The following is a 13,391-nucleotide window of genomic DNA, read 5'->3' as shown; positions in this document are numbered from 1 at the left end:
TTATTCTTCCTGTGAAAATTAAAATAACATTGGGGGAAAGGGTAGATCCAGAGGATTCAATAAAGTTTGCAAATAAATGACTCTTATCAGGATATGAGCCATAGCACAGGAACATATACATTTTTAGTGTTTAAGTATTTGGACAGGTTTGCTATTGAATGATTTTGCAGCTTTTAATTCTGAGCTATGTTTATTACTTGGTAGACATTAACACATGTCCATCCCCCACCACACCAAATAACCTTTTAAGAGATATTCTATTAATAGTTAAGAGGAGTTATAGACTTAAATGGTACTTTCTGCAAAGATACACACAACACTAAGTAGGAAAACTGTCTCTCTTTGGGGAAATGTGAACTAGTCATAGAAATTTATGCTTAGGAAATTCATTTTAGGAAACTATGATTTTAGGGAGAACAACCCTTTGCTCCTTAATGTTCTTATGTTCCTTCATTAGTATATTAATTTTTTTCTGTAGCAAGTTTTGAAGAAAAAGCCTATAATTTTTCTTGCATTACTATATAGGTTATAATCTTTATATCAGAGAAAAAACATTCAATGGCTAATAGTACTGGCTGCAAAATTTGTTATTTATTATCTTCTTTTCAAAACATTATCTTATGAAACAAATGAAACATAAATAGTCATTTGTCTTGGTAAAGGAAAGTTGTTTATATTAGAGAAAACTGGACAGATCAGGAATTATCATCCAGATTCTAGTGTTTCTCTTGGGGTTGATTTGAAAACAATTTTGATATAACATCAATAAGATAAAGTGAGCAATGGCACTGAAGCTTGCTTATGGTTTTATATTCTCTCTGGATAAACCCTTTCCTTGTCAAGAAAGGATCAAGGATTGAGGAGATGGTCTTACCTTGATATCACACACAGCTTTGCTGCTCTCTTCTTTTCTCGTGGTTTGGTGAATGTTTGCATTATATCCCTCAGCCCTAGGCAGAGGCAGACATTGCTTCCACATGGATGGGCTGGAGAAATGTTTCTGGATGCACTCTGGATTGTCTTGGGAAAGCCTGGGCATGTTTTTACAGTAATGGTTCCAAATGAGTCCTATAGCCTGAGTTAAACAACCCCAGCCCAAGGTCCAGTCTATTTCTCTTTGTTTGGCTGATTGGTGAACCGTCTCTCAGTCCCCTGGTGACCTTCCTGGAAAGTGACACTAATCTAAGCAAAAGGATTATCTTTTGTGGACAGCTGTTTATCCGCAGATATTTAGTGTTCTATTTCAGGTAGGTTCTCCTATTTTGAATGTTTAGGTATGTTACGACTGCCCCCTACAGGTAGCAGTGTATTCCCAATTAAAATTTAATCCTAAACCAAAACTGAAAGAAATTATTCAAATGATATATTGCTTAGTATATAATGATAAAGGAAATAGATTGCTTGGCAGAATTCTGTACTAGCAGTGTGTGGTAGGGAATAGTACTTGGCAATCTTGGACTATGCTATTGAGAGGCAGAGGGTCTGCCCAATTTATTTAGGTTTCTTTTTCTTTTGTATATTAACAACTTGTTTTCATTTTTTAATATCACAATCTTCAATCAGAATACTTTAAAAAACATTCTGCATGCATTTTACAATCTGACAAAGGACGAGTATCCAGTTTACTTGCATTATACTACTAAGTAAAATCACTAAATACACATAACAATGAAAACATCAATGCATTAATCTGATGGTATCTTACCACTATGCACATGTTCATGTCACACTACTAGTAATTTCTCTGGAGCATTGGCAAAATGTAGATGGAGGAATTTCTCTCAAATGCAAATTTAAGGGATTAAACATCACCAGCAGCAGTGCAGCTGAGAATAAAGCTGCTGCCTATGCAGGGCTCCTACTTCCTGAACATTCCCAAACCAGTCACAGTCCCTTCCTTGCCAGAATTATCAAACAACTTCTCACTGGAATTGTCATCTGTGAACATGTTTTCATCTATAGCTTCCTCATCCTCTTCTGCATCTACTGCATCTTCTTTTTCATCTGAATATTCAAATATCTTTTCATCTGCATCATCTTCCTCCTTTACATCAGCATCTTCAAGACCCCTTCCACCTACATTTTCTTCATCCTTTTTTTATCAGACTTATCATCACAAACTTTTAATATTTATCTTCCTCTCTTTTCTTTTCATCTGATTCTTCGTTAAACTCTCTCTCAGAGCCTTCATCAAACACTTCTCCAGAGTTTTCATTTTCAAGTTCTGATTTTTCAGAGTCATTTTCTTCTAACTCTTTTTCAAGAACATTTTCATTACTCCTTGCCAGACCCACTCTCATTAAACTCTTTTTTTGAGGCTATTTTATTCAAATTCTTTTTCAGAGCCATCTTTAAACAGCTTTTCAGAGCAGTCTTCTTCAGATTGTATTTCCAACTCATCTTCTTCAGACTCCTTTTGGGGTCCATTCTCTTCTTCATACTCCTTGTTGTGATGATCTTTTTCAGACTCCTTTTCAAGGGCACTCTCTTCAAAATCACTTTTGTGTTGCTTCTTTTTGGATTCTCTTCCAGGGCAATTCACTTTAGATTCTTTTTTAGAACTACTCTCTCCAAACTCTTTTTTAGGACCGCCTTGTCCACACTTTCTCTTGAGGTAGTCTTCACACTCTCTTTTGGGGCAGCCTTCTTCAGCCTCTTTTCTGGGGCCATGCTCTATGGCGTCTTCTTCAAATTCTCCTCTATCTTCTGTTTTTTCAAGCTTCTTTTCATCTATAGGTTCTTCAAATTCCATTTCTGTTACAGCTTTTTGAGCATTCCTTTTAGATGTGCTAGGGTGCTCTGAAAAATGCCTTGCTCTAGAAGGCTCTGTCCTTTCTGAAATACAGATGGAATTTGAACACCAAAGACCTTCATTGGCATCGGGAGCATTGAGGAAAGCCTCCCATCCTTTCAGCCTTTCCTCCCTTTCTCTTGTGGACTCTTCCACCTGATAATCTGTAGTTCCATCCCACACTTGGGCAGTGATTTGACGGCCACCAAACCACCGTCCATTGAGGGTTTGGATACAATAATCAGCTTCCTCTGGATCCCTGAAGGACACAGAGGCCACACCATCTGGGTGTCTATCAAAGAGAAGAAGCTTCCTAATTTGTCCAAACTTTGAACACTCTACTTGAAGATCTTCTCTGATCTCATTCAGCACCAATGGGTCATCCTCAAAATCCATAGGATGAAACATATTTTTGATGATGACAACTCGCTCGTGGCGCATTCGGTTTGGCCCATCTCTTCTCTCAGGTCTCCAATCCAACTGTTTTTGTTGCAGAAACAGCTTTTTCTTGTAGTCCTTGCACTTCTTCTTCTTCTTCGAGGCATCATATTCCCCCTTCAGCTGAAACTTTGCTACCTCAACATGTAATTTGTAGCCTCTAATTTCATCTTCATCCAAAAGTTTCAGTGCAAGATCCACAGATTCCCTCTTTAAATAACAGCAGAGCCCATCTCCTTTAAGATTTCCTTGATTATCTTTGTAAAGCTTGACCTTAAATTCTCCTGTTTGAGAATCTCTCATAATAATGCCAAACTTGGACATGAGCTGTATAAATTCATCTACTGTAATGTCTAGAGGCAAACCAGACACATATACATTTGTATTTCTTTCTTCTTCAACATGAAACCATCCTGATTCAGCCTTTCTCTTTTCTTCCCTCTTTTGGGGGTCAGTGCATTCAAGGATTTTTCTTTGTAGAGGTTTTTCTGCAGGCCTAACATTAATATCTTGTACATTTGCAGTAGAGCTAGATGTACCATCATTTGCAAAGCCATAATTGGCTTGATATGTAGCAATGAAATCTTCAGTGATCTTGGGGAACCAAGCCTTCTTCTCCAAGTCCCACTCGTAGGGGGTATCATCTGGTTGCTGCCCAAAAGCATCAGTTTCTCTACTGGGATCTTTCTGGGTGTCTTTGTCCTTGGTGTCCCCATACAATTCTTGCATTTGCAACTGCTCATCAAAGTCATCATTGCCATCCAAGTTGTTGCTGTTCATGTTGCCAACTTAGCTCAGGGGCACAGTCCAGGTGAACTGAGATACTGCGATGAAGCTAGAGAACAGAGAAAATCTATTTACATTTCTTAAAACATCATTTCAGTACCAGTCAGCTTTGTGGCTAGAAATGTATGCTAAATTCACACTCAAACTTAAGGCTGAGGATTATCACACTTTATATTCATGTCATGTAGAATTAATTATAGTGATTTTCTTTTTTTAAAAAATATTTTATTTATTTATCTTTAGAGGGGAAGGAAAGGAGAGAGGAAGAGAAACATCAGTGTATGGTTGCTTCTCCTCCATCCCCTGCTGGGAACTGGCCTGCAACCCAGGCATGTGCCCTGACTGGGAATTGAACCGCGATCATCTGGTTCACAGGCCCACGCTCAATCCACTGAGCTACGCCAGCCAGGGCTTAATTATAGTGATTTTCTTACCAGCAGATCTGAACCATGAGAAATGTTAAGTGAAGCCCTTCAGCCAGAAGGAAAATGATAACCAAATTCCCAAATCTGGCTATACATAAAGAAGTAAAGAACCCTGGAAATGATAACTACGAGACTACATTACTTAATTATCATTAGAAGACTGTTTAAGCAAAAACAATAACAATGTATTCTGAGTTTTATAAAGTGTTATAAAAATAATAAAGATCAGTGTGAAAATTAATGAAATAGAAAGCAGAAATCAAATGGAGAAAAAAAATCAATGAAATGGAAAGCTGGTTCCTTGAGATCAAGAAAATCAATAAACCTGTAGCTAAATGGATCAGAAAAAGAAAGAACACACTACTAATTACCAATACAGTCATGTACTATATAAAGATGGGCATATGTTCTGAGAAATGTGCCTTAGGTGATTTTGTCATAGTGGGAACATCACAAAGTTTAATTACACAAATCTAGATGGTATAGCTATACTTTTATATGACTGGAAGCACAGTAGGTTTGTTTACACCAATTACACCACAAACACCTGAGTGATGTGTTGTGCTATGACATTATGATGGCTATGACATCACTAGGTGGTAGAAATTTTTCAGCTCCATTATAATTTAATGGGATAGCTGCATTACATATGTTCCATTGTTGACAGAAATATCATTAAGCAGCATGCAACTATGTTAGGAATGAGAACGGTAACCTCAGTACTAATTCTATAGATATCACATGAATAATAGAGAATATCAGGAACAACTTTATCATAGTAAATTAGAAAATTTAGCTGAAATGGATAAATTTCTTGAAAGTAAACTATCAACCTTCACTTAAAAATGGATGGCCTAGGTAGTTGTAATTGCTTTGTGATTCAGCGCCTTAAGGTGTGTAGGTAGAAGCAGTTAACACAAGGATACCCAAAGGAGACTGCACCACTGAATCTCCCAGGTTTTCTGCCATAGAAGTTCACACCATAAACCCAGAGAGTCAGAACAGATCAATTTAAGAAGCTGAGGCTAACAAGAAGAGTCTCACAAACAATGGGAAGACAAAGAAACAATCACGAAATGAAAGGAAAGGAGAAAATCTCTGAAAGAATGCTAAATGAATTAGAGGCAACTCATCTATCAGATATTGAGTTCTAAGCAATGGTTATCAGGAAGCTCCATGAGCTCACAGTGAATTACCAGAAACTACAGGGAACTACAATGAACTCACTGCAAACTACATCAACATGAAAAATGAAATAGAAACTATCAACAAGGGTCAATGGGTAATAAAGAATAAAATTTCTGAACTAAAGAACACAGTAGAAGGAATCAAAAGCAGGATCGATGAGGCAGAAGATCGGATCAGTGAGTTGGAGGACACAGAAGAAAGAATCTCCCAGAAAGACCAAGAAAAGGAAAAGGAGCTCAGAAAGAATGAAGAGAGATTAAGAGAAATGTAAGACACTATGAACATAATAATATCCATATAATAGAAATACTGGAAGGAGAAGAAGAACAAGGGATAGAAAACTTCTTTGAAAAAGTAGTGATGGAAAACTTTCCTAATTTGATGAGAGAAAAAGTTACACAAATCTAGGAAACACAGAGAGTCACAATCAAGAGGAACCCAAAGAGGCCCACTTCAAGACACATGATCATTAAAATGGCAAAATTCCAAGACAAAGAGAGAATCTTAAAGGCAGCAAGGGAGAAAAAGGAAATAACAAGGGAGTCCTAATAAGATTAGCAGCAGATTTCTCAATGGAAATGCTCCAAGCCAGAAGAGAATGGCAAGAAATATTCCAAGTAATGAGAACCAGAGGCCTGCAACCAAGGCTACTTTACTCAGCAAGACTCTCAATCAAGATAGAAGGACAAATAAGGGGCTTTCCAGATAAAAGAAGTCTAAAAGAATATGCCTCCACAAACCAGCTCTGCAAGAGATGCTAAAGGGACTGCTTTGAGGAAAGGAAGGAAAAGAGAGAGAGAGGGGAACACAGGTATGGAAATGACAATGAATAAGTATCTATCCATAATAACCTTAAATGTAAACTGATTAAATGTGCTAATTAAAAGACATAGAATAGCTGAATGGATAAGAGAGCATGACCCACACATATGCTGCCTATAAGACACCCACCTCAGGATAAAAGACCTACACAGACTGAAAGTGAAGGGCTGGAAACAAATTTTCCAAGCAAATGGGCAGGAAAAAAAGCCAGGGTAGCAATACTCATATTAGACAAAATAGACTTCAAAAAGGGGGCCATAAAGAGAGACCCAGAAGGTCATTTCATAATACTCAAGGGAAGAATCCATCAAGAAGACATAAACATTGTAAACATATATATATGCACCCAATGTAGGAGCACCCAAATACATAAAGAAAATCTTAGAGGACTTCAAGAAAGATATTGACAGCAACATAATTACAGTAGGGGATTTTAACACCCCACTGTCAAAAATGGACAGATCTTCCAAACAAAATATCAACAAAGATATTGTGGCATTGAACAATGCCATAGATGAAATGGACTTAACTGATATATATATATAGAGCCCTTCTTCTCAAAGAAACTAAATACACATCCTTTTCAAATGCACATGGAACATTTTTAAAAATAGATGACATGATAGGACACAAAACAAGCCTCAACAAATTCAAGAAAATTGAAATCATACCAAGCATTTTCTCTGACCACAAGGGACTAAAACTAGAAACCAACTCCAAGGAAAAAAAAACCCAAACCCAAATATCTATGAGTCTGTTACTCAAAATCATGGAGATTGAATAGCATACTATGAAACAATGAATGGGTCAAAAATGAAATTAGAAAAAAATAAAAAAGTTTCTGGGAACAAAATGAAAATGAACTCACAACAACTCAAAATTCATGGGACAAAGCAAAGGCAGTCCTGAGAGGGAAGGTCATAGCAATCCAGGCCTACCTAAAAAAAAAAAAGGAACATTTCAAACAAACAACCTAACTTTATGCCTACAAGACTTCGAGGAACAACAAAAAAGACAGCCCAGAGCAAGTAGAAGGAAGGAAACAACCAAGATCAGAGGAGAATTAAATGACAGAGATGAAAAGCACAACTCCAAGGATCAATGAATCCAGAAGTTGGTTCTTTGAAAAGATAAACAAAACTGACAATCCTTTAAGCAGGCTCATCAAGAAAATAAGAGAGAAGACCCAAATTAACACAATCAGAAATGAAAAATGAGAGATTAAAACTGACACCAAAGAAATATAAAGGATTGTAAGAAATTACTATGAAGAACTGTATGCCGAGAAATTTGAAAACCTAGGTGAAATGGACAAATTTCTAAACAAATATAATCTTCCAAAACTCAATGAAGAAAAAACAGAAAGCCTGAACAGACCAATAACAGGAGAAAAAATTGAAGCAGTAATCAAAAAACTCCTGAGACACAAAAGCCCTCAACCAGATGGGTTCACAGGAGAATTCCACAAAACATTTAAGGAAGAGCTAACCCTTATCCTTCACAGACTACTTGAAACAATTCAAAATGATAGATCTCCAAAACTCTTTTATGAAGCCAGTATCATTATAATCCCAAAACCAGATAAAGACATAACAAAGAAAGAAAACTTCAGGCCAATATTGCTGATGAACATAGACACTAAAATCCTCAACAAAATATTGGCAAACCACATCCAACAATGCATTAAAAAGATCATACACCATGACCAAGTGGGATTCATCCCAGGGATGCAAAGATGGTTCAACATTTGCAAATCGGTAAATGTAATACACCACATAAACAAAAGCAAACACAAAAACCACATGATCATACCAATAGATGAGGAAAAAGCATTTGATAAGGTACAACACCCATTTATGATAAAAACACTCAGCAAAGTGGGAATAGAGGGAGCATTCCTCAACATAATAAAGGCCATATATGAGAGACCTACAGCCAACATCATACTCAATGGGCAAAAACTAAAAGCTTTTCCACTAAGATCAGGAACAAGACAAGGTTGCCCACTTTCAGCACTTCTATTCAATATAGTATTGGAAGTCCTAGGCACAGCAATCAGACAAGAAAATAAAATAAAAGGCATCCAAATCGGAAAGGAGGAAACAAAACTGGCATTGTTTGCAGATAACATGATAGTGTACATAGAAAATCCTGTAGACCTCACCCAAAAACTTCTTGACCTAATAAATGAATTTGGCAAAACAGCGGATTACAAAGTTAATATCCAGAAATCAAAGGCATTTTTGTACACCAACAATGAAACAGCAGAAGCAGAAATCAAGCAAAAATTCCATTTGATATAGCAAAAAGAAAAATAAAATACCTAGGAATCAACCTAAACAAGGAGGTAAAAGACCTGTATGCAGAAAACTACACAACACTGAAGAAAGAAATCAAGGAAGACACAAACAAATTGAAACATATACCGTGTTCATAGATTGGAAGAATTAACATCGTCAAAATGTGCATTTTACCCAAAGCAATGTACAGATCCAATGCAATACCTATTAAAGTACCAATGGTATATTTCACAGACATAGAACACCTCAAAAATTTATATGAAACCATAAATGACCCCAAATAGCAGCTGCAATTTTGAGAAAGAAGAACAAAGTAGGAGGGATAACAATACCTGATACCCAACTGTATTACAAGGCCACTGTAATCAAAACGTCCTGGTACTGACATAAAAATAGACACATGGACCAGTGGAACAGAACAGAGAGCCCAGAAATAAACCCAAGTCTCTACAGTCAATTAACATTCGACAAAGGGGGCAGCAACATAAAATGGAGTAATAAAAGCCTCTTCAACAAATGGCATTGGGGGAACTGGACAGCTACATGCAAAAAAGTGAAACTTGAGCACCAACTTATAGCGTACACAAAAATAAACTCAAGGTGGGTAAAAGACTTAAATATAAGCCGTGACACTATTAAAGTCCTAGAGGAGAACATGGGCAGGAAAATCTCAGATATTCCATGCAGCAACGTTTTTACTGATATGCCCCTAGAGCACGGGATGTAAAGGAAAGAATAAACAAATGGGATCTCATCACATAAAAAGCTTCTGCACGGCTAAAGGAAACAGTATTCAAATAAAAAGAAAATCAACTGTATGGGAAAACATATTTGCCAATGACACCTCAGACAAGGGTTTAATCTCCAAAGTATATAAAGAACTTACACGACTCCACTCTAAGAAGACAAGCAACCCAATTAAAAAGTGGGCAAAGGATTTGAACAATTGTTTTTCCAAGGAGGACATACAGAGGATCCAGAGACACATGAAAAGATGCTCAGTATCGCTAGCTATCAGAAAGATGAAGATTAAAACCACAATGAGATACCACTTAACACCAGTCAGAATGGCCATCATAAACAAAGCAACAAACAACAAGTGTTGAAGAGGTTGTGGAGAAAAGGGATTCCTAGTGCACTGTTGGTGGGACTGCAGACTGGTACAACTACTATGGAAAACAGTATGGAATTTTCTCAGAAAACTAAAAATGGATCTGCTTTTTGACCAAGCAATTCCACTGCTAGGATTATATCCTAAGAACCCTGAAACACCAACCCTAGAGAACCTATGCACCCCAATGTTCATAGTTGCACAACTTATAATAGCCAAGTGCTGGAAGCAACCTAGGTGCCCATCAGTAAATGAATGGATCAAAAAACCATGGTACATTTACACAATGGAATTCTATGCAGCAGAAAGAAAGAAGGATCTTCTACTCTTTGCAACAGTATGAATTGAACTGGAAAGCACTATGCTAAGTGAAATAAGCCAGGCAGTAAAAGGTAAACACCATATGATCTCACCTTTAACTGGAACCTAGTCAACAAAACAAACAAAGAAGCAAGAAAAAGACAATAAAACAGAGAACAGACTAACAGTGACCAGAGGGAACAGGGGAGGGAATTTCAGGGGAAAAGGGGAAGGGTTTACAGGAACAAGCATAAAAGACACAAGGACAAAAACTAGGGGTGGGGTGGAAACGGGAGGGAAGGGGGAGGGGTGGGTGGGTGGGCTGGGATGGGAGTAAAAGACAGAAAAGTGTACTTGAAGAACAATTAGAATAAAAATAAAAGAAAAAATAGCCTAAATATCCTTATATCTATTAAAGACATTGAAATTTAGTAAAAAAAAAAAAACAAAGCAAAAAACCTTCCTGCAAAGAAAACTTTGTGCCCAGATGACCTTAATTATGAATTGTCTTCAATTTTTATAGTAAAAAGTAACACACGCTGATCAAAATGCATGCAATTACACAGAAGAATCAAAAGTCAGCCTATCACAACCCACTCCCTTCAGTTACCTGTAGTTTAAAAGCTCTTTGATGTTTGTCATTATCGATTTATGTACATATACACATATAACCCATTTAAAGAAAACGAATATTATGTACATGTCATCTGAGCTTGCTTCAGAACTCAAAGCTCTATATAATTTTTTAAACAGTTGCATACCTCAATGCCTGATATATTATTTTCTCCATTCATGTGTTAATGGACTAAATTTGGGTTGTGCTATAGACTGAATGTTTATGTTCCCTCAAAATCCATATGAAGAAGCCCCAGTGCTCACTCTAACTGCATTTGGAGATGAGACTTTTATAGCAGTTACTTAGGTTAAGTGAAGTCATATGGTTGGAATCCTGATCCAACAGAATTAGTGTCCTTGCAAGAAGAGACAGGAGAGAGTTCTCTTGTGAACTTTCTCTCCACCATGTGACACAGGGAGAGAGTGGCCATCAGCAAGCCAGGAACAGAGCCCTTACCATGAACTGAAATGGCCAGCCCTTTTGATTTCAGGTTTCCATCCTCCAGAGCTACACAAAATAAATTTCTGTTGTTTACCACCTGGTCTATGATATTTTGTTATGCCAGCCTCAGATGACAAATATAGGTTGTTTTCTATTTTTGTTTTGCTATTATAAAAATATTGCATTGAAAACCCTTGTACACTGATTTTTGCCACAGGTATTCTTGGAAGTCTGATTACTTCCAGGTTATGGAGTATGCACATTTAACATTTGGGTAGATAATTATATTTTTTTCAGCAGGACCTAATTTTCTGTTGGATGCTCCATTGGAATATCATTCTGTAGTAGTAAAGATGAGTAGTTATCCCCATAGCATGTAATCTGTCTTCATATTTGGAATGACAAATTAATCAGGTAACAGTCATCCATCCACTTTCTCCACAGGAGCAGTACGGACATTTTCAGCTGAAAAATGTCTATGTGTGGTACTGTGGTAGTGTCCATACCCAACATTTACAATTCCTAGTCCCTGGGCACCAAAATGCCAGCAGAACCCTATCTCTAGTCATTGCAATAACTCCCAAATCCCACACAGTTCCAAAGACCCCTGAGGGAGTACCTTCCCCTCTCCTAGGACCTATGAAACAAGTTTAAAATATTATAGTTAAAGAGAACAGTTTTGTGACCAATGAGTTATTTTACTAAGCTATTATTAAGGTTAGTATCTGCAATCTTTTTTTCATTCTCATTCCAGTTTGATTCTAATTCCAAATATTTTTTGGTAAGCAAGTTCATTAATTTAGGCTAGAGTTTCACATATAAATGGACTCAACTCATAGCATCAATTTTCTTAAAAAAATTCAAGTAAGCAGAACAACATAAGGAATATCTATGAGTCTGTTACTCAATTTAAAAAGTCAATATTTTGCGATATTTGGTAGAGTTCTTTCAAAATTTTCCTTTAGAACTATAACATAGATATCTTTACTCAACTACTTATGTTAAATTACTGGTTATATTTCCCTGTATTTGTGATAGGCCTGTGTCCTAACCTCTGGAACCTGTAAAAACGTTAATCTACATGGTGAAAGGGAACTAAGGTTGCAGAGGTAATTAAAGTGAACAACTTTGAGATGGGGAGAGTTGCTACAATTATTCAGGTGGGGCCAATCTAAATTATATGAGCCTATAAAAATCAGAGAACCCTTCCCAGGTGTGTGCATAGAGATATCATATTGCTGACCTTGAAGATAGAGGAAGTAGGTCATAAGTCAAGGAATGCAGGCAGCCTCTATAAACTGGAGAAGGTAAGGACATAGATTCTCCTCCATAGCCTGCAAAAAGAACTCCGTCCTGACAACCAGCCCAGTGAAGACCCATGTAAGACGATTTGCATCGGTTTAACCCAGGAGATTTGTAGTAATTTGTTATAGCAACAATAGAAACAATGCAATATTATGTATTATTATTACAGGTATTAATAATCAGTGTAATATTGGTTTTGGCTGTTTTAAACCTTGGCCTAAATTGAACATTTGTAGTAGAAATGTTTTGGTTACACTTACAAATTTATTTCAGTGCTTATCAAAACAAAAAATACGCTGTTATATACACCTGACCATTAGCTGCAGTGTAGTACATAAGTCAAAGAGGGTCGCTGATTGTCAGGTGAAAATACTGGGTGCCCTGTTATATTTGAATTTTAGTTTAACACGATATACATATACTTTTTTAAAGTAAAATTGCAAATATTGCATGGAACTTACATTGTTTGCTAAACCTGTAACCGAAGGGCAAGGTAACTTTTATGACCCACGTCATGAAAGAGATGAGAACGCCTGCTTTACCGAGCTGTTAAATCCAAATGAAAGTCAATCTATTTAGAAGAAGTGAATTCAACTTTTCAAAAGAACGCCGGTTAAGACAAACGAATTTCGGCCTGCTCTGTGCTTCCTGCCGGGACTTCAGTACTGGGACGACCCGTCGGGCTCCCACGCGCCCGTTCCGCTTTACCCTCCCACCCGTACAGGCCAGACCAGGATGGTGCTCCTGGTCTCTGCGTGAGGGGGCTCTAACTCGCCGGGTCGCAGGGCTCCAAGCCCCAGATCGTTGTAACTCCCTCCCAAGTCACAGTCCCTCGGCCGGAAGTTTTGGACGCTCCCGGCTTCCGCCT

General features: G+C 37.3%; 2 protein-coding genes across 4 annotated transcripts in view; both read right to left on the bottom strand.

Annotated features, from left to right (window-relative positions):
* Positions 1-1,761, bottom strand: part of RGS20 (regulator of G protein signaling 20) — a 105,819-nt gene extending 104,058 nt beyond the window's left edge. For all 3 annotated transcript variants that reach the window (XM_037035372.1, XM_037035373.1, XM_037035374.1), the window contains exon 1: positions 875-1,761. In XM_037035372.1, coding sequence (XP_036891267.1) covers positions 875-1,039 — 165 coding nt within the window. In that variant the 5' untranslated portion in view covers positions 1,040-1,761. The remainder of the gene's footprint in view (positions 1-874) is intronic.
* On the bottom strand, positions 1,761-13,389 carry LOC118979335 (HIV Tat-specific factor 1-like). The gene is given in 6 exon segments (XM_037035368.1): positions 1,761-2,100; positions 2,103-2,126; positions 2,129-2,277; positions 2,279-2,313; positions 2,315-4,064; positions 12,985-13,389. Coding segments are annotated over 5 exon segments (2,145 nt in total). The 5' UTR covers positions 4,010-4,064; positions 12,985-13,389; the 3' UTR covers positions 1,761-1,858.
* Between the last annotated feature and the right edge of the window lie 2 nt (positions 13,390-13,391).

The sequence above is a fragment of the Sturnira hondurensis genome, unplaced genomic scaffold, assembly GCF_014824575.4.
Source record: "Sturnira hondurensis isolate 20B ecotype Veracruz unplaced genomic scaffold, ASM1482457v3 Scaffold0022258, whole genome shotgun sequence".
Lineage (NCBI taxonomy): Eukaryota > Metazoa > Chordata > Mammalia > Chiroptera > Phyllostomidae > Sturnira > Sturnira hondurensis.
This window is presented reverse-complemented; position numbering and strand designations above follow the sequence as displayed.